General features: G+C 32.5%; 1 protein-coding gene across 5 annotated transcripts in view; it reads right to left on the reverse strand.

Moving 5' to 3' along the window:
* LOC131846618 (glutamate-gated chloride channel) overlaps window positions 1-27,144 on the reverse strand; it is a 45,766-nt gene extending 18,622 nt beyond the window's left edge. For 4 of the 5 annotated variants that reach the window (XM_059195962.1, XM_059195959.1, XM_059195963.1 and 1 more), the window contains exons 1-3: window positions 27,019-27,144; window positions 5,833-5,907; window positions 1,954-2,069 (exon numbers count right to left, since the gene is read on the reverse strand). In XM_059195962.1, coding sequence (XP_059051945.1) covers window positions 1,954-2,069; window positions 5,833-5,900 — 184 coding nt within the window. In that variant the 5' untranslated portion in view covers window positions 5,901-5,907; window positions 27,019-27,144. Of the gene's footprint in view, window positions 1-1,953; window positions 2,070-5,832; window positions 5,908-21,599; window positions 21,802-27,018 lie in introns of those variants that run through there. The other variant, XM_059195960.1, reaches the window with a different exon arrangement.

Consider the following 27,144-nt stretch of genomic DNA (forward strand, 5'->3'; position numbering starts at 1 on the left):
TTAATACAACATTATATATATTTTTGTATATACTTATAACACACTATCATTAGATAACACAAAATCGCTGACTATCGCTGACTGTCCGTCCCTATATATGCTTAAATCTTTAGAACTACGCAACGGATTTTGAAGCGGTTTTTTTTTAATAGATAGAGTGGTTCAAGAGGAAGGTTTATATATATAATACATGTACACCCGAGCGAAGCTGGGGAGAGTAGCTAGTAAATAATAAATATAAATTATTTCAATTACTTATATATAAGTAGCGAAACGTCCTGCTTCGCATAGATGCATTACAAATATTTACCTCGGCTTCATATCTTTACCTGTTTTGGGTATAACACGCATATATTATATATATAAACCTTCCTCTTGAATCACTCTATCCATTGCTGAAAACTGCATTAACATTCGTTGCGTAATTGAAAAGATATAAGCGAACAGAACACCTTCTAAATTGTTTCTCATAATCTAAAAACCGTTTCCATTGGGCTCCCTAAAATATGGTCGAGCGCAGTGATGGCTGGCTCATCCGTCATACTCGTGAACGGGTGCTGCTTGTAGGGACTGGTCTGCTCTAATCACTATGACTGATTTCCTCTTATTAATTGTTTAACCAGTTGGTTATGTATTCAATATTTTTTTCTTTTTGAGTATTTAATTGAATTAGTGCTAATCGGTGGTTTGTATTCATACACTTAAACTTGAATTGTAAGTAAGAGTGAATTATTTAAAAGAGCAACACACAAGTTTCTTGCTTGTTCTTCTTGTGATGAGACAGCATTCCGAATGAGCGGTAGATTAAAAAAAAAAAAATGTTATGACTATTCAAAAGTGCTTCAATGTAAGTTTATTTGAATAAATGATTTTCTATTCTATTCTATTCTATTCATTCCACGCTGTCATGTCGGCAAAATAGCGATTACGTGACGTTGCAACGAGGTTACTAAATCGACATTCGATAGAAATAATTTTTATCGATATGTAAAGTTGCGTTTACATTGCAATGCTAGTTGACAGCGTCAAATGGCGTCAATATAATCGCATTATTGACAGATGACGTTATTTTCACTACGTTACATACGAAAATCGTTGCGAACGAAGTTAGATAATTAGCCCACTGATATCGGCGGTGACATAAGCGAACAGACAGCGATGGTGCCTTTGTTTTATACTATTTAAAGATAAATGAACAATCATGGTTACACAAGACATATCAACAATAGACAATTGTAGATAAATTGACCATTAAAAAGTTATGTCATAGACAAATAAGTAAAATTGAAGTATCCGTTCGAAATTTCAAATTAAAGGCATATTTTAAAAGAAATCTGTCTCTCATACGTCAATCTATGTTCTTATGAATCACTGAAACGGCTGGATCGAATTTGACAGGACTTTCACTCGCAGATAGCAAAGTTGTAAGAAGTAACTTGGCTATTTTTATTTTAGACATTTTATTTATTACACCATACATTCAACATCATTTTACACCGGTACATTCTATATTTATACAAAAAGTCATTTATAAACGCTGTACTTATACTCGTACATCGATATTTTTTTTCTTATTTTATCTGTTTGACTGTAGGTTTTCGCTAAAGTACTGGTTATCAAACTGTTAATTATCTATATTAATATATTTATAAATAAATGACGAAGTCGTCCCATAAATGCCTACATGTAACTTTTTATTTTGTTATTTCCATTAATAAGACCAAGGAATGTAATTTATACATCCAAAAGACTCTTAACAGTTTATAAACTAATTCATTATTTAATATATAATCTGGATCAAAATAAAAGTTAGCACTAAAAACACTTTCTCATTGATATTTATAAATTAAAAAAAGTAAAGTACAGATTAATATTCTGTAGAATATGGTACTCTGTGAATATTTTATTGGCAAAAGTAATTTTTTTTCCGCTAAAGCATAGTCATCAACTCACCAGTGCCGTTGATGCCTGAGGGTCTGATGCGGGCATCGTACCTCCCCGGACCAAGGATCTGGTCCAGGATCTGCTTCTCCTTCTCTCTGAAGTTTATTTTCGCGCCATTCATGCATCTGTCAAAGGAAACATGAGATTGTTTATGGTACAAACGGGAGTTTAAAGGTCAGCACAAAAGTTACTTTTTTGTTAACACGTTAAAACCTTCTCTTTAATGTTGATACAAAAATATCAAAATACATTTGTTTAGAAAGAAAATATACGATTTTTTTTCTATCTGTTAAAACAATCAAATATTTTAAATTTCATTTTAAATAAAACAAAATGTCAGTACTGTTTTACACCTTAGACACTAAAGACAGCGCTATCTAGTCCCAAACTAAGCAGAGCTTGGGACTGCAACTGATATACATGCATAGATATTTAGTTTTATAAATACATACATACATAATATACATAGAAAACACTCAGACTGTTACAAACAATTCAAGAATACAAGTTTGTACCATGCGAAGATCAATCCTGCGACATCACCGACCGCTAGACCACCGACCCCGATTAGTTTTGAAGGTTCTCATAAAATTAGTGCCAACTATTACAACGTTTAAAAGTTAATATTATAATTGTAGGTATTTATATATTAACATTTGTATTAATTGTTCGTGACACGTTGTAATTAGTTTGCAGACACGTGGCGACACGACGCCAAGTTCGCCTGTCCAAATAATCTGTGACCAGACGTTTGTAATGTAATTTGTTACTTCCATCTCTTATTAATATGCAACAAACTAATAAAAAAAAATACATGTTCCTCCTGTACTGTAGGGACTATTAGTAATAGGCACCTTTGTGGCGGGGCACCAGTGGAGAATGATACGATGAGCATAAAATGGGAACCGTGTGGAGGTCAACCTTGTTGATTATGTGCTATATTATATTAATATAGCACACAAATTATTATCTGGTGTTGCCAGATTCGTACTCGCTACTTTTCTGCCTATACGTTGATACATTCACGCACTAGGCCACAACGGTTTTGCATAATAAATTATGTGATGGTGAATTCTAAATTAAACAATTTAGAAATATAATATATATTAGAAGAAATAACATATAAACATCGCGGCACTTTGTCTAAGTGACATCGAAAAAAACTCAAAACTTTTTAACAAAATGGTAATTTTGTTAAAAACTTTTGAGTTTTTTAATACCTACATTTTTAATTTAACAAATTACACGTCAGTCCTAGCGCCCCTTTAGTCTTTCACAGGGAAGATTTGGGCTATTCGACACCTGTAGAATCTTTGAAGATCCATTGTGCTCAATTTATCTTCAAAGAATAAATTCTTTAAGTAAAAAAAAATTGTCAACGTCAAAAATAGAATTTCAGAGTAATTACTCTTGGCAACACTGAACTGTAATGGCGCCAAGAACATGTTTTGTATACACGCGACGCGTTCGCGCGGTATTTTGTGACTGCGATTTTGCCTCGCTTGAATTACACTCGTAAAATTGTTGCGTTCGCATGTTTTTCACAGATAATTATGTTTGTCACAAATAATTGTATTGTATTGTCCAAACAATGTCATCAATTTGAATTATTACAACATTTTTATGGCGGGGAAGTCTTTTAACCGGTCACTTGTAATTAACACTACACATTATAAAAATATATAATCATATTATCTGATTACATTAATAATGAGTGCGTAGCGACTTCTATGTTGATTATCGCATGCCTCTTACTTGTTATACTGTAATTATTTATATAAAAAAAAACATCTATTAAAAAGAGCAACACACAAGTTTCTTGCTCATTCTTCTTGTGATGAATCTGCATTCCGAATGAGTGGTAGAATCAAAATATGACTATTCAAAAGTGCTTGTAATGAGTTTATTTGAATAAAGATTATTTCTATTTCTATATAGAATAGATATATTTGATACTAGCTACTCGCCCCGGCCTCGCATGGTTGTACATATATTATACATATAAACCTTCCTCTTGAATCACTCTATCTATTAAAAAAACCGTTTCAAAATCCGTTGCGTAGTTTTAAAGTTTTATACATACATAGGGACGGACAGACAGCGACAGCGATTTTGTTTTATACTATTTAATGATTAGAACTGACGGTAGATTTGACATATCATAAGAGTCTGTAATCGACCTACATGAATACAGATATTTTGAATTTTTATTTTTCATTGCTTATATTATATTATCTGTGGTTATGCCAACAAAATAAAAATCTTAGTCTCGTGTTTTTATGAATGAACGGATAAATAATCCCGTGACGTCACGCCATGCAATAAGCGCGGGAAATGAAAAATGGCGTGTCAATTTTCTGTATGGTCATAACTCAGGTAATACTGAATGTAATGAAATGAAACAAAAACTAGTGTAATATACACGAATTGTACACGTAATATTTTATTGTTTCATGTTGTTTTACAAGGTGTTCAATATAATATCTATTTGACATGAACCCACAAGGGCACTACAATTATTATAACCTATTTTTTATGTCCACTTTTATAAAATTACTAGCTGTACCCGCGACCTCGTCCGCGCGGAATTTATCGTTATTTTTCTAAAATATTAGTAGCCTAAGTTATTCCTTAATTACATCAGCTACCTGCCAAAAAAAGTCACGTCAAAATCCGTCCAGCCATTTCAGAGATTAGCCAGAAAAAACAGACAGACAGACAAAATTTGTAAAAAATGTTACTTTGGTGTATGTACAGTATTTATATTCGTATGTATGTAGTAAAAAACGGTTATTTCAATATTACAAACAGACACTCCAATTTTATTTATGTCTATAGACTAGTAGCGTGAGTTCACACGAGTATTCATAACTTTGTAAGTTATATAAAATATTGTGGGAACAAATTTCTATAATTGTATAATTGTTGGAAATAAATTAATTTATTATTACCTCTTATTACAAACTACTGTCAAATGCACAATGCTCTGGAGTATTGTTCATTTCACTTCACATCACAGAAGACCGAAGAGCTGGCAGCTACCTCGGACAAAGAATTAGTCAAGCTATTCAAAGAGGGAACGCTGCCAGTATCTTCGGAACCTTGCCTAAAGGGACCCCTTTTAATAATATATTTTAGTTATTGTATTATACTTTTTAAGCTTTTAATTTTAGGTTGTAGTTGTATAATTAAGTTTTGAAATTTATATAATATATATTATAGATTTAAAATTGTGGAATTTTTAAAACAATTGCTTATACAAAATAATTTAGTTGGTCTATTACTAGATGGCGCTGTCTGTTGTCCAACCGAGGTTAATTACAATTCCTTATTGAAAATGGCCATAGCAGCACACACTGTTGTTTATTGCTATTGTATGGGTTTGTTACTTGTTATTGCTATTGTATACGTATAATTAATAAAAATTACTGGATCTTACCACATTTTATTGTTATTAACACGTTTTTATCAAACGAAGACAAATAAAATATTTTATTTACCACCGGCTGCTCTTTAGGTCCCGTCATGGCGGTTGAAACACTGCCGAAATATCTCAATAAAAATAAAATATGGTAAGATCCCGTGACTTCTACTAATTATACGTATAAATGATGTACGCGTCAAATTTAAAACAATACATCAAGTATACATATATTACACGGGAATCGAACCCACGAACGTAGAAAGATGAGATAGTTACATTTCTACATCAATAGCGTGGTTGCTAATCAATTCAATTCAATTCAAAATATCTCTATTCGTGTAGGTCTATTACAGACTCTTATGATATGTCAAATCTACCGTCAGTTCGGAAAGATTTCGAGATGAGAAGAACTGACAAGAAACTCAACTCGTATTCTTTTAAAAAAATCAAAGGGTATAACTCACTCTGTAAGTTGTGTTAAGCATAGCACGATCAGTACAAGGAGGGCGCATGATGGCCGGGAGATGTCCATCCTCCGTCTGAAACAAGAGTACAACATATATTATTTAATGGCAACACTGGCCTATTACAAACAGGCGGCATAGACACAATTTAACGCTATCCGATATTTTAATAAACAATCTTACTGATCCTGAAAAAATCTCATATTTCAGAAAAATAAAGTTAAATACCACGCGGAGGAAGTCGCGGGTACAGCTAGTTTGTAATGTTTTTAGTTATTAAAAAAATATATATATATATTGCACGGATGGAGGAATATGAAAACTTATAGGTTATATAGAAAAGTAGTGCAGCGCATTTGTTTTATTATGCGTCAAAAATACATTAAATCATTAAAAACAAACGATTTACATTCAAATTAACATATATTTGACACACACACGCGTATACATCTTATATATTTATATATGGTAGTATGTCGTAAATGTTTACTCTGTGTTGTCCGCCTGGATTTATGTATGTATGTGTATTATTATTATTATTATTTTATTATGTTTATTGTATATGAAGGTTTCCGCTGAAAAGCAGCGTCGTGGCACCCCGTCACGACATATGCTGAGCGGAGACCTAGTTGGTACTCTAATTATTAATATAAAATGTAAATTAAATTTTAAAAATTATTTTTGGTGTACCAATTAAAAAAATATATATATATAATTCTCGTGTCACAGTTTTCGTTCCCATACTCCTCCGAAACGGCTTGACCGATTCTCATGACATTTTGTGAGCGTATTGAATAGGTCTGAGAATCGGCCAACATCTATTTTTATCCCCCTAAATGTTAGGGGTAGTCCACCCCTATTTTTTTTTATATTTTAAGGCAAAACAACGTTTGCCGGGACAGCTAGTATATAATCTATGTGTTTGTATCAGTTGTCTAGTACCCATAACACAAGCTTTCTATACATATACTCTTTGTTTATTGTGTGATTATTCCTGTGCGATTACCAGTGCCTGTCATAAAAGAAGACAACAACTATAATAATAATGGTCAAACTTATAATTTAAGTTAATTATGGTCGTATTTCAACCACTGCGCGACCACTACTTATTATTTTTACTATAAAATCAATATGTTATTATCAAAATATGTAATATTAACCTAATAACACATTGTAGTCACTCACAAACAATTTATACGAATACATCAATAACAATTCCGTATTCCGTACATCGCATGTCCCTACATAACTAATATAATATTCAACTGCAATGATTTGTTGCACTTTATTTATAATTCATACCAATCTACGAGTACACTCTGCACTGCACGCTCGCTTATAATCTATTCAGAGATTCAAAAGCTAAAGCTATCTGCAGACTAGTTATCTATAACGTTTTTAGTTTTTTCCCTTTAAAATACAAAACAAAATCGTATTGATTTTGTTTATTTATTTAAACTTTAATTCACAAATACAATATATAAATGTACATGTGATGAACTTAACACCTAAGGGCGTCCTTTACCAGTCAGCCATACGGCAAACTAAGAAGTGAAACTAAAACTAGTAAGTGGCGCATTAGAGTACAAACACTTACGTGGTAACTTTACTATAATACATATTATTAGACATACATACTTACATACGATACATTAATATATATACACAAATACATACTTGGATTACATATTTAGATGAAGGATTTTCCTCCAGAATACAATTTAAAATGTCGATTTGAATAGGTATATATCTATTCAAATTTTCAAAAGTTAAAGGTATTTACAGACTTGTTGTCTATACCGTAGTTACTTTTTCCCCTTTAAAATACAAGACAAAATCGCATTGATTTCCCTCTAGAATGCATTTTAAAATGTCGTTTTAATGTATTCAAAGATTCAAAAGCTAAGGGTATCCGCAGACCGGGCTTTTTATACCGTAGTTACTTTTTGCCCGTTAAAATACAAGACAAAATCGCATTGATTTCCCTCCAGAATGCAAATCAAAATGTCGTTTTAATGTATTCAAAGATTCAAAAGCTAAGGGTATCTGCAGACCGGGCTTTTTATACCGTATTTACTTTTTGTCCGTTAAAATACAAGACAAAATCGCATTGATTGCCGTCTGTTGTAATTTCCTACAGAATACAATTTAAAATACTGTTTTAAACAGGTGTAAGTGTATTCTGCTATTAAAGATCAATGCAGCACATGGTAAGCTCTCTTAGTGTGGCGTCTTATAATTATATCCGGTTTTAAAATACAGATACGGAAATATTGAATCTATAGCTGACATATCCGTGGTAATTACCTGCAGAATACAGCGCAAAATGTCGTACATGGATGATAGTGTATTCTTTTATTAATAAATAAAATATTGTATGAATGGATCTCCATCCATTCAGACTAGTATTTTGTTATTTGGTATACATTTTAAAACCAAATAACCAGGAGGAATAGGATTGTTAGTAATATGGACTAGTGAACCCATTGCTAGCGTGGATGTCAACTTGACATGGTACATAGACCATGTCAGGTTGACATCCACGTGGTTCCCTGGTAACTATCATGATAAATTCCTGGTGAATTTATCACGATGCGCTAACTGACCTGATCTCATGTTCATCTTATTATCCTCCACTGGAGCTCCGCCAGCGTAAACCTATACCGGCGGGTGTACCAATTCATTATGAATTAAAAGAAATACTACATAATTATAGCCAAAAATGTCATAATATTTACCTACAGATGACATTTTAATGTTTCAACAGACACACCCACACTCCTTCATGCATATAAATTCAGGAAATAGCTAAGTTGACAAAATATATGTATGTAATGCCGCTTAAAGTCACTGGCCGTAATTAATAAAGGCATTAAGCCTACCAATTAAGCTAATGTCTGCAGAAATACTTTGTTAGAGTGGTTTTCAGAGTTAATCAGGATATTTGACATAAATAGTGATAAACCCGACGCCATAATTAAGTCAAACGTTTGAACAAATATTTGAAAATTTCTGTACAAACTTTTGAACACATAATGGAAGAAACAAACGTTACTTTGAAAATTGACGGCCTCGCTGGTCGAGCACACCGCCTTACTTCCGATGGTCGCGGGTTCGATTCCTCGCACGGTACAAACAATTGTATTCATGAGTATGATTGTTTGTATCGATCTGGGTGTCATCTATGCATACTATATAAGTAAATATAAACGAAAAAAATTATGTCTATGTATTTGTATCAGTTATCTATTGCCAATAACAAAAGCTTTAGCTAGCTCAACTTGGTTCTAGATAACGCTGTGTGAATTATCCTGAGATTATTATTTTAAAAAAAGATACATCAGAATAACACATATGTTATAAAGTCCTAAAACAGATAAATTTTTATTTCGCAATTTATAATCAACATTAATTTTATAAATATGCGAAATAGATATTTATCTACTAGGTACATGTAAAAAGTACCTAAATAAAACAATTTATTACATAGCAATCATAAAACTGTTATAACAAAAGGCTACCGTGCGTTACATCATACTTTTAAATCATATGTAACAATACATATACATATATGTATATATACATAAATAACATTTTAGTATTCCCAAAGTTAATAGCCGATTAAAATGTTAGATTAAATATTGACTACATTTGCTTACGTTAACTTCCAGTCATTAATACTGAACGAATCGACCTACTGAGTAATTAATGTTTCTAAGGTAAGATAACAAACCATTAACTATGGTGCTATTTAATAATAACTATATATAAACCGCGATATCGTCTGTCTTTTGAAAAAAAAACAAAATAATTAGGTAACGTATCGAATAGAAGCTGTGAAACATGTTTATGCTTGAATTATTGTATTATATCAATCATAATAGCTTATGATTATGTTTATGACCTCGTAAACACTGTTTTGCCATATAAATTAAAATCGCTATTAAAAAATAGGGGTTGGTGGTGGAAGGGTGAAAATTTGGGGTTGTATGTATTTTTTAACGCCGTATTATAAGAACAAAATAAAGTATGGTAACTAACATTGTGATATGAGAATTTTATATATAAGATGTATAATACACATTACATAAATATATGTATATATTTTGTATAAATTCATTATTTGTTACCTACAGTAATCTTGTCCTAACTTTATAATGTCGATTTCTGTTATCTTTATATGTTGAATTTAGACTATTATTAATACAACAAACAATTTATTATATATTATAACACAACAATTGATTGTATATTATTAATACACAATTTAGATTATTATTAATACAACACTATTATTCTGTTTTTATTTATGAAGGTCTGTCATTGATTTAGTGAGTTTTATAAATTAAATCAACGTGTGTATAATATAGCTCTAATTTTCCTATAATAAATAAAATATTAAAATAAATAAAATAAATGAAAAATAAAGCATATAATATAATAAAAAGCAATACAGTAATTTATGGCTGTCTGAGTATAGTTCCTTTTGCCTTTCATTTAAAGGATAAATAGAAAAAAGCAACAGTAAATTGTCCAACTACCTCATTAACATGATTTATTGTATAAGAAACTTCGAATAAGTCTGTAATGTAGGTACAGTACACACTTTTTCAGTTTCTTGTATTGATGTATAAACCTGTAGAGTATAAAATATGTAAAGTATTGCAGAATATAGATTTTTTTTTTATTTTGTTAGTTTTCCCGCGCTAAATATAATGCTCATTTTACTCTCTGATAATGTATGCTTATATAAATGAAATTGTAGCATTATTGTCATTCTCATTCTTCGTTCTTCAATGGAGAATTAACACAGCACTATTTAGTCCCACGGCAAGTAGAGCTCGTGTTATGGCTAATAGACAACTGATGTAAAACAAAGACTTACATTTTTTTTTTGTAAATACAGACACATTATAAATAGCAATACAAACAATCATACTCATGAATACAAATATTTGTACCCTGCGAGGAATCGAAACCGCGACCATCAGAAATAAAGTGGTGCGCTAAACCGCTAGGCCACCAAGACCGTCGAATTAAAACATATATATATTACTGCTATTACTAAAATCTGTAAAAAGTATTTTTTGAGTTCTTTTTTATATTGAATATCTTTCCTCGTTTCGTTATTAGAGAACAATAATAATACAAGTTGTCTAGTTAAAAATAACTCGATTGAAAAAATAACGACAGCAATCTTTTTTTGACATACATAATTCTTTCGAGATATCTTGGCCTTTCAACTTATAAAAAAAATTTCTCGATTGAAAAAAAAACACACACACCACAACAATCTCTTTTTCAACTTACATAATTCTACCCCAGAGATCTTGGCCTTTCAACTTATAAAAAAAACAAACCGCTTTCTGTTTACTCTGGCGTATTGTACCGCTCGTAAATGTGTTTACTTCCGATTTCTACGTCATTTCCGGCGACATGCTCGCTTCTGATTCAATTTTCGCGTGTTCTAACAAGTTATTCAAATATTCGACACTACAAGTTACAAGTTAGGTTCAAATGACTAGCCATTAAGCGGTTAGAGATTTATGATTAGTTTTTTATTCTTAAGAATGTAGTAATAGCTCTGAAGTACAAACAAACTGCACTATAATAGAAATTTAATCATTATTCTATAGATTTTTATCAATAAATTGGTTAAATGTAAATTTGTCATTAATCTGTTTGCCATCATAGTTGTATAAATAAAAACAAGATAATATATATATAATATATTATCAACAAATTGGTTACATGTAAACTTGTAAAACACAATGAGATTCCTCTGTCCAAGTCTAGCAACAAATTGAACTATAATTGAAAATTAATCATTGTTGCGGCCTCTTTGATAGGACTGCTTGCTGGCCGCTTATAAGACGTAACTAGGACTATGTTATATTATCTGTTCTAGGACGGACAGAACAATTGACAAGAGACGAATACGACAGATACAAAGGCGGACAAATAGACAATATAGGGATTTTATAAATTATATTTTATTATCATACAAGCTCTCTTTTCATTACAGACGAATTACATTCTTAACGGTCGGCCGACTAGCAGACCGTTCAGTCATTATTCTATAGATTATTATGAATAAATTAGTTACATGTAAACTTGTAACAAATAATAATATCCTTCTGTCCAAGTCTAGCAACAAACTGAACTAGGTATAATAGAAATTTAATCATTATTCTATAGATTTTTATCAATAAATTAGTTACATGAAAACTTGTAACAAATAATGATATCCTTCTGTCTTAACTCTAGCAACAAACTGAACTATAATAGAAATGTATTCATAATCCTATAGATTATTATCAATATATTAGTTACATGCAAAGTTGTAAAACACAACGAGATCCTTCTGTCCAAGTCTAGCAACAAACTGAACTACAATAGAAATTTAATCATTATTCTATAGATTTTTATCAATAAATTGGTTACATGTAAACTTGTAAAACACAACGAGATCCTTCTGTCCAACTCCAGCAACAAACTGAACTATAATAGAAATGTATTCATAATCCTATAGATTTTTATCAATAAATTAGCTACATGTAAACTTGTAAAAATGAATGAGTTCCTTCTGTTCAAGTCTAGCACCAAACTGAACTATAATAGAAATTTAATCATTATTCTATAGATTTTTATCAATAAATTGGTTACATGTAAACTTGTAAAACACAACGAGATCCTTCTGTCCAACTCCAGCAACAAACTGAACTATAATAGAAATGTATTCATAATCTGTCACGGTTAGCGTGTGTCCTAATAATAATATTTTTTTAATAAAATAAGTCTACACATACATCTATAATAATCATTATATATACATATATATACAACAACAAATGCAAACAATTTTATTCAACCTCAATTTAAAATTATAAATTAATTAACATACTATTATTACGACTTTGTTATTAGTTTAAATGCCGAAAATCTGTTTCAATTTAACTTATTGCATCATAATAAAACGCAACTTCGTAAACGTAATGCAAACCGACAAATAAATCTCAAGATCTACCCACGAAGAAAGAACATTACGTGCGGTCGAGCGAGTTGACGTTCGCACAGCTACATTTTATATTATATTGATAAATCCTAAGTTCTTTTCTAAAATCATATTTTAAAACAAACTAATTATAATTTGTTTGTGATTACATCCCCATAATTGGGTAAGTTGTGCACTTATCGTATTTATTAGTTTAAGTAGTAGTTGTAAGTAGAAATGCATATTGCTTTGCTTTGCTTTGTCATTTTCTTGTAATATTTTCTTGTCATTCACATCATCCGTTAAATCTTTATTACACCACGATATAATTTCTAAATATTGATTTATTATAATATTCCATTGTAATGGTTATTGAGATAATACTAGTATCATTACCTACTTTAGCTAGAAATCATTGTTAGTACCTAGTAAGTATTATAAAATTAGATTTAAGTAACCGTCCTTCTGCTTTTGTTATAAACCTTGACTGCCTCATCAAGATATCTAGATATGTTGGTCGTTTACATCACGCTTTGCCTTACCCCGCTGTTTGGGATCACAGTAGATGTTGCAATCAGGGTGAAGAATTGGACATTTTAGTAATTGTCTGTTTAATGGTAATTTCCAGGGAATTTAGTTCTGGATTTGGAACATAGCAAGATATTCCAAATATATCGTTGGACAATCGCGTGAGCATAATAACACCGTACTGCTTTTACTACCGCTACACCTGCCGTCACGTCGTTTGCACTTCATCTCTGCTCCAGTTACCCTCAACTCATAAGGACGGTATCGTGATTAAACGTTCCAACTTCAGAGTGACCTTTAGATTCAGAACCAAACCACAGCCCTGAGACTACATTAAAGAAAATATACATATTTGTTGTTATTTTAAATTCTATACTCTAATAAAGATTTTCTTTATAACACAACCGTATAGATTATTTTTATTTATTTTTCTTAGTGTGGATATAGTAACATACAACGTAACAAATCCTATAGATTTTTATCAATAAATTAGCTACATGTAAACTTGTAAAAATGAATGAGTTCCTTCTGTTCAAGTCTAGCACCAAACTGAACTATAATAGAAATTTAATCATTATTCTATAGATTTTTATCAATAAATTGGTTAAATGTAGACTTGTAAAGCACAACGAGAAAAATAATCAATCTTATATCTCTCTCTCTCTCTCTCCTATACCTTTGACGGCCTAGCACAGTTAGCCCAGTACACGAGTTTAGCACATTGCTTTACTTCTAATTATCGCGCATTCGATTCCTCGGACAGTAGAAACATTTGTATTCAAGAGCACGAATATTTTTATCGGTCTGGGTGTTTTCTATATACATTATGTATGCATTTTCAAAAACAATCTAAATATTTATATCAGTTGTCTAGTACTAATAACACAAGCTCTGCTAACCGTGGGACTAGATGGCGCTATAGTAATTGTCCAGGGTTATTTTTTTTATTATTAATTTCAAAGTACACTGTTACGGGGAAGGCCTCCAGGAAGGTGACCCGACGATCTGGTCAAGATCGCTGGAAGGCATGGGATGCGAGCAGCGCAGGACCGATCGTCATGGAGATCTTTAGGGGAGGCCTATGTTCAGCAGTGGACGTCTTCCGGGCTGCGATGATGAATACATTGTTATGCGAATATCTTTACAGACAAAGTCTGTTTAAAAGCACCATCAATAACAGACTCCGCAATTCATATCTTCCCTCCCTATTTTCGTCTTCATTTTAACATATATTTGCGATATTTTAAGACACAAACGCGCAGTTTCATTTGCAAATACAGATTACATTTATATATCTCAGATTAGAGGAATAACTTCAGGATTATCATGATCTAAGGTAAATATAATTTAATACGTTCTCAACACTACCGTTCATATAATAGTTTCTACAAAAATTAAATGTTTAGTGAAGCATCTGATGTACCTGATGAGTGAGAGGTTTTAAGGGATTTGTGACGAAAAATACGGAGATGTCGATGATGTTCAACCATATTTGAAGGGAGAAGGGTATTGTTAGTAATGTGGACTAATGATCCCATTGCTAGCAAATGTACCATGTCAGATCGACCTCCACGCGGTTCCCCCTGGAAACCATCGTGATACATTCCCGGTGAATTTGTCACGTTGGGCTAACTGATCTGACCTCATGTTCATCCTATCATCCTCCACTGGTGCCCCGCCAGCGTAACCCGTTAGCGCAGGTGGGTGCATCATTACATTATCATCCTATACATATTTGAAAAGAATACGAGCTGAGTTTCTTGTTACTTCTTCTCATCTCAGATAAACAGGTCAGAGCCAATGATAAAGAACAGGATAGCGTGAACATAATTAGTAAGTTACGTTACAATATAATACATAAAAGTCATATATATGTAAAAATACATACATATAAAAATGAGTTTCTGTGTGTCGGTTAAAAATATAATCTTAGAAAAAATATGTTTAAATTTTTCAGTACAAGTCAGGCAATTTCCTACTTTAACCTTTAATTATATTCAAATCAAGGAATCCACTACAGATAGACTAAAATAATAATAATCTCAGGACAATTCACACAGCGCCATCTAATCCCAAGTTAAGCTAGCTAAAGCTTGTGTTATAGGTACTAGATAACTGATACAAATATATAGATATTTTTTTTCGTAAATACATACATATTATACATAGAAAACACCCGATACAAACAATCATACTCATGAATACAAATGTATGTGCCGTGCGAGGAATCGAACCCGCGACCATCGGACGTAAAGCGGTGTGCTAGACCGCTAGACCACCGAGGTCGTCATAGAAATAAGAGTTTATTAGTTTTTTCATCAAACGGTTTTTATTTCAGTAACTAGGTTGGTTGGTATACAATTATTGATTGACAGTTTCCCGTATACCGATTACTCTTAGACTGGCTATAAATATACAACACAAGTACTTTAGAATTTTATTTGAAAAATTACTCCTTTAGGAAGAATATCTCACTAGTAATAATATAAACGCAAAAGTTTCTGAGTGTGGATGGATAGATGAATATACGAATGTTTGTTTATTTGAAACTTCTAATCGAATTTTTATGAAACTTTACAATATTAATTATACATCACTAGATACTCGCCCCAGCTTCGCACGGTTGTACATGTATTATATATATAAACCTTCCTCTTGAATCACTCTGGGTGTACATGTGTTATACATATAAACTTTCCTCTTGAAACACTCTATCTATTAAAAAAACCGCTTCTAAATCCGTTGCGTAGTTTTAAACATTTAAGCATACATAGGGACGGACAGACAGCGACAGCGACTTTGTTTTATACTATGTAATGATATTCTGAGGTTACAAATTTCATGTGGGTGAATCCACGGGAATAGTAATACATATAATCTTTATCCAAATAAACTTATTTTCAAACACTTCTATTAGTTTTTATTATTCTACCTCCCGCTCATTCGGAATGCAGACTTAGCTAAAAATAATGAGCGCGAAACTTGTTTGTTGCTCTTTTGTATTGCAATTTTATGTTTGTAAGTTTTGTGTGAATATAAACGTCCAGATAAATAAATGTGTCAGAATATTATATATATTATGAAAACGTAGACGGGTAAAATTATTATTATGTTATCTATACATATAAATAAAATTGGAGTGTCTGTTTGTAATATTGAAATAATCGGTTTTTACTACATGCATATGAATATAATAAATACGGTACATCCACCAAAATAACATTTTTACAATTTTTGTCTGTCTGTTTGTTCCGGCTAATCACTGAAATGGCTGAAGCGATTTTTACGAGAGTTTCTTTGGCAGATAGCTGATGTAATTAGGAGTAACTTAGGCCCCGAGGCACGTTCTCATTGACCCCGACGACCCCGTAACGGCAGGTAACCTCCCCACGGGCCCACCCGTTCCACCCCGACCACAATTTTACACACACACACGACACCGTCCTCGCCGGCGAAGACGACGACCTCAAACACACATTATCGCGCATTCAACCGGGCGCCCCTCTGATCGGTCCACGTGGACGAAGTCGCGGGTGCGGCTAGTATTTAAATATAAATACTATTATTATAGCTGTCATATCTGCCAAGTTTAAATTTAGCGTCATAAATAAATTCGTACAACCTGACAAATATAAATGAAAAAAATAATTTAGCGCTGTTATCCCAGACAGACCATTTTATCTATACAATATTATGTTCTCTGTGTCGATACTAATATTACAAAGAGCTAAAGTTTGTATGTTTGTTTATTCGGAACAATCTACGGTCCTGGTGATCCGATTTTAAAAAGTCTTACACTGTTATAAAGGTATATTATCGCCGAAGCTTCACATAACATCACGCTTTGACCAATAGGAGTAGATCAGTAATCAAAAATGTGGCAAAAATATTTATTACGCTGAATAAACGATTGAAGTTACGCAAAATATACGTATGACGGAATTGTCCTCTTTCCAAAAGGTCTAAAAGAAAGTCCACGACAATATATATCTTTTAAGATTAACTCATTATAATAGTTTTTATGGTAATCAAATTCCTTCTAAAATAATGCATTATTTACGAAGGTGTTACTATAAACATGATTTTAATCCTTATGAATGTATAATTTTGAATAAAACTGTCTTTTACATCATTTGATTTCAACGAACACTTTAGGAGATATCTTAATTTTAATAAAAAAACAACCTCAAATGTTGGGACTGTGCGAAGCCGGCGCCGGATTTTTATTTAAAAACTAGCTACCCGCCAAAAAAAGTCCCGTCAAAATCGGTCCAGCCATTTCAGCGATTAGTCGGAACAAACAGACCGACAGACAGACAGACAAAAATTGAAAAAATGATATTTTGGTGTATGTATCGAATTTATATTCACAAAAACGTTTATTTCAATATTACAAACAGACACTCCAATTTTATTTATATGTATAGATGTATACATAAAACAAATTTCGCGCGCTCTTCCCTGACAACCTGATAAATAGTCTTTATTGCATTAAGAAATAAATTCTTAACACATTCTTGTTTTTACACATTACGTGTGTAAAACAAAGAAATACCAATAACTTTTCAAAGGTGATTTGGATATAAGCCAACATTGACAATTTTACTGCAAACTAAACTACTCTGTTACATAGATAAACCGTTATACCACAGATTAAATGTTTTTTTTTCTTTAAATTCTGTAATTAAGTCGTCGCTAGTGAATAGTGCATTTGCCAGCTGTTTTATGTTCGCTAGACGGATTGTTTTATGTAGGCATGTAGGTTAAGAAAATTCAGAGTAAATTTGTATTTTTCTGCCAAATATTTTGGATTTTTCTGTACAACTTTGGCTGAAATAAGTGCAATAGCAAATGTGAGATTCCTAGACAGAGCAGACATTGAAAAATGTCTTATTCTACTATAAATACGAGGATTGTGACTGTGTGTTATTGATTATTAGTGTCGTGACCACGATTTATATTATTTATATTATTATTACATATGTATGTTAGTTCATTTACATGATTTTCTGAATGTTAGTATTTTTTATGCAATGGAATTTTTTTAATTTATAAATTAATAACAACATTACATCATTATATTAGCAAATTACCGGCATAGTATAGTTTAATGGTCAATAATTCTTTATGTCTCCCTAAATTTAGACTAGGTGAACATGTAAGCTTTATTTTTTTTCATTGATTTATTTCAGACCTCTACTAGATTATATTACAAATACCATAGAATAGAATAGAAGAGAAAATCCTTTCTTTTCTTTTCTATTCTATACAAGTAAATTTAAGCACTTTTGAATAGTCATATAAACTAATATATATAATACTAACTAACTAACTAATATAAATATATATAAAATGAAGCAGAAAAAACTATATTGTGGTAATGAAAACTATGTAAATTTTTAACTATGTCAATATGTAAAGGAACAGAATTTGTATTATGATATTTAAATATTCACATATTTGGCTGGGTAGTGAGAGAAACACGAGCGCTGGAGGTAAGTGTTGCTGTTGATGTACGCCGGCAAAAGGCGCCGTAAACCTACACCTGGGTCACAAGTCACGGGAACAGTTGAGTACCCCTCTCTGCCACACAATGGACCCAGCACCCGCACAGTGCGTCCATGGAATGCTAAGAAGTTCATCTAACAGTTCAGTGATAGAGAACGATAAGCTTCAGCCTCATGACGGTCTCGGTGATCTAGTAGTTTAGCGCACCATTTTACTTCCGATGTAATATTTGTATGTGAGTATTTTTTGTATCACACTCATAAATACAAATATTGTAATGAAAATAATTAAATAATATTATATCTGGGTGTTTTCTATGTATATTATGTATGTATTTACAAAAAATCTATGTATTTATAACAGTTGTCTACCCCTCCGATCGATCCCCAGTCCAATTCAAATGGGGATCGATATTACGACGGCCTGAGCTGAGGTTCGAACCCCTAGTGGTGCCCTTAGACTAAAGTCGTATCCGTCAGGCAGGAGTTAGCCTTCAGCCGCTCCATAAGTCCTTCCGCGGGTTTGGAGTGCCATCTGCACTCGCCCCCTAGCGTCCGGTGAAGCTGTAAAGGCCAGCTGCGGCCAACAGCATTAGAGTAGTCCGAAAAAAAAAACAAAAGCAATTGTCTGTTACCCATAACACGAGCACTGCTCGGCTTCGCTAAGCAGAGCTTGTGTTATGCTTGTCTTTTAGCATTTATTTCTTTCACAAATTCTTCGCAATTGAACACAACAATAGTTCTAACTAATATTCATAGTCGGAATGGATAAATGACCCGTCAATTCATTTAAGAGGCAAATGCAGTGGGCGAAGGATGAAGCTTGTTACTAGTATTTGAACAGGTTTGTTTTTTATCTGACTGATATGACTAACAAGGAATACCGTTTTTATCATAAGGGCACACGGGGCCCGTGCCCAGGGACCCCATTCTCAAGGGGCTCCCGAAGGACTGTCAATTTTTCTCACACATTTATTTTCAAAAGATTTTTGTCGGGCACACTACACTTTTTTTCACAAATCAGTAAAGTTCATATTGTTCTTATACCAAATAATTTGTTTTTTTTACTTTTCAAAAGGGCCCCGTATTCTTGTGTGCCCACGGGCCCCAGCCTAGTTTCAGACGGCGGTGCTAACAAGTCCAAGATTCGATTAAATCTTCGCCTATATACATGAACTAGCTCTTACCCGAGATTCGTTATTATTTATATAACATTAACTAGTGAATGTCCCGTCAGAATCGGACCACCATTTCAGAGATCAGCAAAAGCAAACAGACATACTTGTCTGGGCCCGAATACTATGGCTTATAAAGTACATTAGTTAATATATGATGAGTCGTACATTAGTAAAAAGTATATACCTATAGTATGTATATATTATGTTATATGTTATATAGCAAGCGGCAACCCAAGTGAAGTGCTTATAAAAGGAAATTACTTTCATCAAGAATTCTATATAATTCAGAGTTTTGTTTTTATAATAAAGTGATCATATAAAGGTTTTCTTCCTCTACAATTGCCACTACACAATAGTAGAAATAGCAAATTCACAAATATTGAATAATTGACAATTAACAATTAATAAATTCAAATTCAAATTCAAAAATCATTTATTCGTGTAGGACATTTTAGCCGCTTATGAACGTCGAGTTTTTACATTATATATTTTTTCCCTACCGTCCAGTTCGATAAGTTCGATTCCAATACTTTTGGACAAGACTGCATAGATTATATCCATCTGAAAGAGTGTATATTTTTTATAATGAATTTTTTTTTTATGTTTGCAATAGTGCCGAAGTTTACACTCCTTGCTCATAATTACATAGTTTCTTTATTATGTGGTAGAATGAAGATAGATTTACGATTAGTAACTTTATTCTAGACTTCGTCCGCGTCGAATTTAACTTTATTTTTCTAAAATAAAAGTAGCCTAGTTACTCCTTATGTAATACTAAGCTAGTAAATGTCCCGACAAAATCGGTCCAGCCATTTCAGACATTAGCCGGAACAGACAGACAGACAGATAGACAAAAATTGTAAAAAATGTTATTTTGGTGTATGTGCCGTATTTATATTCATATGCATGTAGTAAAAATCGGTTATTTCAATATTACAAACAGACACTCTAATTTTATTTATATGTATAGATTAGTTCAAAATAAAATTTGTTATATAAAGATTAGAAATTCATTTAAATGTATAGAGTGGTGGGACGTTTTATTGGGCTCCCTAAAATATGGTTGAATGCTATATTACCCGTCATACTCGTGAACGGATGCTGCTTATATAACTGACGGATCTGCTCTAACAACTATGACTGATTTATTTTGTTACTCAAGTAACTATTCATTTATTTATATTTGTGTAAATTATCAAATAGCAATGTTGATAACATTGCTATTTGATAATTTACACAAATTTCTTAAAATTGTAATTCTGTACTACATTTATTTGAAAGAGCAACACGCAAGTTTCTTCTCGTTCTTCTTGTGATAAGTCTGCGTTCCGAATGAGTGGTAGAATAAAAAAGTGTGACTATTCAAAAGTTTATTTGAATAAAGAATATTTATATTGCTATTAATTCTATTTAAAAATAAAACTTTAAAATAGAAAAAAATTGAGCAATTCATATTCTTCCAGATTTTGAAAATGATTTAAAATTAGAACGCCGTAAATAAATACCAAATTTGCGCCAATACCCGATATATTTTTTAAAATAGTATATAATACCACCAACCTCAAGAAATAAATTTATCCGGAAAGAAATAAATTATTTTCACCGCTGCACTTCGGTATTTAAAGTTTATAAATAAACAAGGCAAGCTTGCCAACTGCACTTTATCTATTAATAATCCCACGCAATTCAAGAGTCCCGAATTACACGTATATTTCTATTATATTTTATTATTGGCGCCCGACTCGAAATTCGAATTTTCGAAATTGGAACCCAGTGACGTTGGCCGTCCGATTCCGGAGACTGTTTGGCGGCAACTGCGCGGTGCGATGGCTGAATGCGTCGCTACCTTTGACATGCAATATGCCGTATTCGCAGCGACTGCGATTTACAGCGATTGTCTGAAAAGAACTCGTACAAAATATTTCTCATACCAATTGGAAAAAAAACATTCTGACAGCCATTTTTTTTTGTACACCTTCACAAACAAGCATACGACGCATCTGATGGTAACCGTAAACTATGTAGACCTGAAACACCAGGGGTGTTACGTGCGCATTACCGACCCTTAAGAAACTATATGTAATATGCTCTTTCTGAAAAACCCCTATAGTCTTACAAGAAACCCTCGGCAAGTAGTTCATTCCACAATCTAAGTGTACGCGGGAGGAAGCTCATCTAAAACCGATACTGTCCACTTAGATTGCAGCGTGTGAGAATGAATTCCCTGTTAATAGCGAGCGGTGCGATGATAAAAGATAACCGTGGGCATGATGTCAAAAAATACAATTATTTAATATAACCAGAATAAATTACAGGTACATTCGATGGACGAAAAATTAAAATATTCGTTTTAATTCTATTCACAATCAATTTCGATATACCTAAACAATGCACATATAAAATATACTTTTAAAAAAGCTGTTTGGCTGTATGGATTTTTTAAATTTGGAATAACGAATCTGTGCCAAGGAATTAGATAGAGTAACATACAGTATTATGTATTTTTAAATTTGGAATAAAAAATCTGTACCAAGGAAATAACATAGACAAACTAAATAGAGTATTATGTTCCTTGGAGTAACATAAAACGACACGGTATGTACGAGTAGATACGTAACATAAATATACCGAGATTATACCAATCCCTTCGCGCACACTTGGGACAAGAGAAGGCAAAATATAGGTTTCTGTCTCTATTCCTTACCGAAAATACGACTATTACCTGCTGAAATGTTGACTATCCGGGCACGTGTATTTTAACTAGGGTTGCCCACTATTCGAGTTTGACCAGGATGTCCTCCTGAGACTGTCCTAAGACTTGATTTGATCTGGGTACGAAGGTACATGTCCCAATTTCCATCGTATTATATTTGTTTATTTGTTTACAAAATGATCACTGTTGTCAAATAGAATAGCAACGCGTACCTATGCCATATCTTGTTGGACGGCCATAGACAAGATTTTCTTCCATATTAAGACATAACTTAAGAAGCATAGAACAACGCGTATAACATATCCTGTTGGAAGGCAAAGTCGAACCACAAAAGAATTTTTTTATATTAGAACATATGTAGCTTTTTTCCCAGTAGCGGCTCATGCTGATAACACATCATGACACCTGTGGTAGGACTACTGGCCGAAGGGTGTGGTATCGGCGCTACCGTGGCAGATTGCCGTCGTCAGTGCTATGGCCACACAAACAATTTATATTTATATTAAACCAGCTACACGCCCTGGTGTACATGTATATATATAAACCTTCCTCTAGAATCACTCTATCTATTAAAAAAAACCGTTTCAAAATCCGTTTTTTAAGGATTTAAGCATACATAGAGACAGACAACGCAACCGACTTTGTATTATACTATGTAATGATAACATTAGTCTGTAAGGTATTTATAATATGGGCCATTAGTACCCTGAATTAAATAAGTAAACAAAATAACGCGATGTCTGTACTGCCACTCATATATACTTAAGCGATTTAACTTAAGGTTTAGATTTTTTTGAAAATCTCAGTTTTTTCTCCAATAAGTTTATAGTCAGAGTTGGCCAACCTAGCTGCGACCTTCAGTTAAGGTTGCCGCATAAAACATTCAGTGGGAACAGTCCCCAAATGCCACAGCGACTGGCTCAATTTTCACTGTGACAGATGTCTCGCTTTCATTCAATAAAAACGTGTGGAATGCTCAAACGCTGACATTTTCAGCTCGGATATTGTTGGGATGTTTAACTCTGTGCTCTATGACCTTCAACTTAGGTATTGTATGCAATAAACTTATATTTATTTTATAAATAATAGGTTTATACGAAAATAAAAAATTTTGTTCCACTTTTTACGAAATTGCGCGGTGGAGTACGAAAATTCGAACATTTAGTTTACTAGCTATCCGGCAAACGTTGTTTTTCCTTAAAATAAAAAAAAAAAATTAAGTGTGGACTACCCCTAACATTTAGCGGGATGATAAATAGATGTTGGCCGATTCTCAGACCTACTCAATACGCTCACAAAATTTCATGAGAATCGATCAAGCCGTTTCGGAGGAGTATTGGAACGAAAACTGTGACACGAGAATTTTATATATGAGATATAAAGAAAAAGCGCAGAAAGATAATATTTTTTTTACTATAAATGAAATACATTAAATTACAATTAACTAATTAAATACACTATTACTGCTAACTCAGAGGAATGTGTCCTGTACAACCTATCTGATGGTAAACGGTTACTGAAACCGTGCTTGCAACAGGGTGGATGCACGAGACACCAGATATATGACGTGCTCGTTGCCGACCCTTAAGAAACCTTAATATACCCTTCTTGAAAAACCCCATTTTATAATCTCTTGAGAAAACCTCGTCAGGTAGTTAGTTCATTCCACAATCTAAAAATATCAGTTAGGTCCCAGCGTGTGGGGATGAATTTCCTGTCAATGGTGAGCTATGCAAGAGCTGTTAAAGGCACCATTTTGAACAATTCCTGTATTTTGTATTCTTACTATCTTTGTTCAAAGACATTGTGTCTCATACAAGCGCGATAGCAATACTTGCAATCGAAATTTAAGTGGTAAATATTTACGTTCCGCTATATGCGACTTACTCTATTGTTACAGTAATATAAAGTTGTTTTTTCTCTAAACATATATTGTCATGTGATAAACTACTGATAAATTAACTAACTATTATTATTTAGCTAACTGACATGACATCATCATCATCATCAACATGTTTTTTTTATGGATGATAATGGAATGGTTCACCCGCCTGCGCTAACGGTTTACGCTGGCGGGGCACCAATGGAGGATGATAAGATGAGCATGAGGTCAGGTCAGTTAGCCCATCGTGACAAATTCACCAGGAATTTAACACGATGGTTTCCAGGGGGAACCGCGTGGAGGTCGACCTGACATGGTACATTGCTAGCAATGGAATCATTAGTCCACATTACTAACAATCCCCTTCCCCCCTCATCAACATGTTCATCTTATCATCGTCCGCCAGCGCAGAACACCATTAAAATATTAAGAAAACTTTCATAATGACACGTTTTATTTGGAGAGGGGTAAGAGACCTGCATGTCTCTTACCTTCCAGCAATGCACATCTAAGATAACGTGCTATCAATATCTATTACCTTATATACTGTTATATACATACATGTATACGACATTACGTCTATATCTATACTTGACGGTTAAATAAAAAAACCGTACATTTTTATTTTTTAGTCTACTTTATTATAATATTTTAATTCTCCCATGACTTATTCTTAAAAAAATGAATATTACGACATTCAAAATTTTTTATCAGTATGTTAGTAGTAACGTGATAACTAAAATGTCTAAACATGCGGCATGGTGGATGTTTGTACGCAGTGATGGCCAGTTCACCCTCTTAAGTGAGGTTTTTAAGCACTGGTTTGCATTTGCTCTAATAACTATCACTAATTGATTTTGTTTCTCAAATAAGTTACTTTTGTTTCTCTTATACACACAAATACCGTAGATTTCTGTTCGTACTAGAATTTTGAAAATCGGTTCAGTAGTTTCTCTGAATAGTGATTACCCCCACAACCTTATCATATATATCTTGAATAATTATTTATATATATTAGTAAATTTAAAACAGTTCTCGTTATTAATACACCAAAACACTTTATGATTATATCATCAGGTTAATTGGAAGAGAATCCCATACGGCATCAAGCTCGCCTGTTGTACAAAAGTTTTATTTTGTTCAATAAATAAATAAATAAATTTTGAGATTATTACTCTGTGTTCTAAGTTTAAGTAGTCTATGGTGTGTCTATGTTTCTGTATGCCTTTTGTGCTGTTGGAAATTAATAATTTATTTTAAAAGAATCGACTCCTCGCGGTTTTATTAGAATGGTATTATGGTAAATATTCAATAATAAACTCACACACTGTACCTTTTTATAATATTATATTTTAGTATAGCATTGAAATACGTACTAAATTGTGTAGAATTTAATAATTTACTGTGTAAAACCATAAAACTTTACTATCCCTATAATGTTTATTGTTACTCTGATAAAAAAGGAACATAATAATCTATATATTAATATATGAATCAAAAACGTTGTAACCCTTTTTACGAAGGGATGAGGCTTGTTAGTAATGTGGGCGTACACAATTGCTAACAATGTACCATATCAGGTTGACCTACACGCGGTTCGTACTGGAAACCATCGTGGTAAATTGCCATTTGCCAAGATGGGCTAGCTGACCTGACCTCATGCTCATATTATTATCTTTCACTGGTGCCCCGCCAGCGTAAACCGTTAGCGCAGGCGTCCGGACCAGTTCATTATCATCCAAAAAAACCCTTTTTACGAAAATTATGCGGACACTTATAGTTTATATAGGAAAGCAAAATTGTAATATTTATTTTTAAAATTATGCATGATAAATACATTAAATCAAGTAAAGTTAACATTACACACTATTGTATAAATTTACTTTTTATTTGTCGAATAATTTTCAATATATATCTTTTTATTTGATACTTAATGAATAATAATTACCAACAAAAAATATTTATAAAACACCTACATAAATATATAGGTAGATAACTACTGTGGTAATATGATTATAGTTCTAATAACTAAAACTGTTTGTTACATATATGTTTAAAAATAATATAGTATATTATGGTTTTTAATTACTCTGCTAGCTAAAGAAAAACGATTATAATGACATATCAGTATAAAAATAAAATTTAAAACGATTTAAATCGAATATGGAATGGAATATACTATTATCTATGCTTATATATAAATTTAAAAGAATATTTGTTTTTTGTCTATGGTTATTAATATATAGTTACTATATTTTATAAAATATTAACAGGATTAATACAAAATCTTTCTAAAACCTGTCCGCTAAATCGATCATTATCAACATCTTACTTAAGTCTAATAATAGACACCTATTGTATATTAAAATGAACTAGAAACTCACCTCAACACTCTCCCATCTCCAGAATATCCCGGAGATTTCTATTTTTAATGAAAACAACCCCCAAAAAAGGTTTAACTATTAAAAAAACTTGATTCTCTTAAAAAATTGTCAAAAATGTGTTTCGGG

This window comes from Achroia grisella, unplaced genomic scaffold, assembly GCF_030625045.1.
Source record: "Achroia grisella isolate CSIRO2021 unplaced genomic scaffold, CSIRO_AGI_Agris_v1 utg511, whole genome shotgun sequence".
In the NCBI taxonomy this organism is placed as follows: Eukaryota; Metazoa; Arthropoda; class Insecta; order Lepidoptera; family Pyralidae; genus Achroia; species Achroia grisella.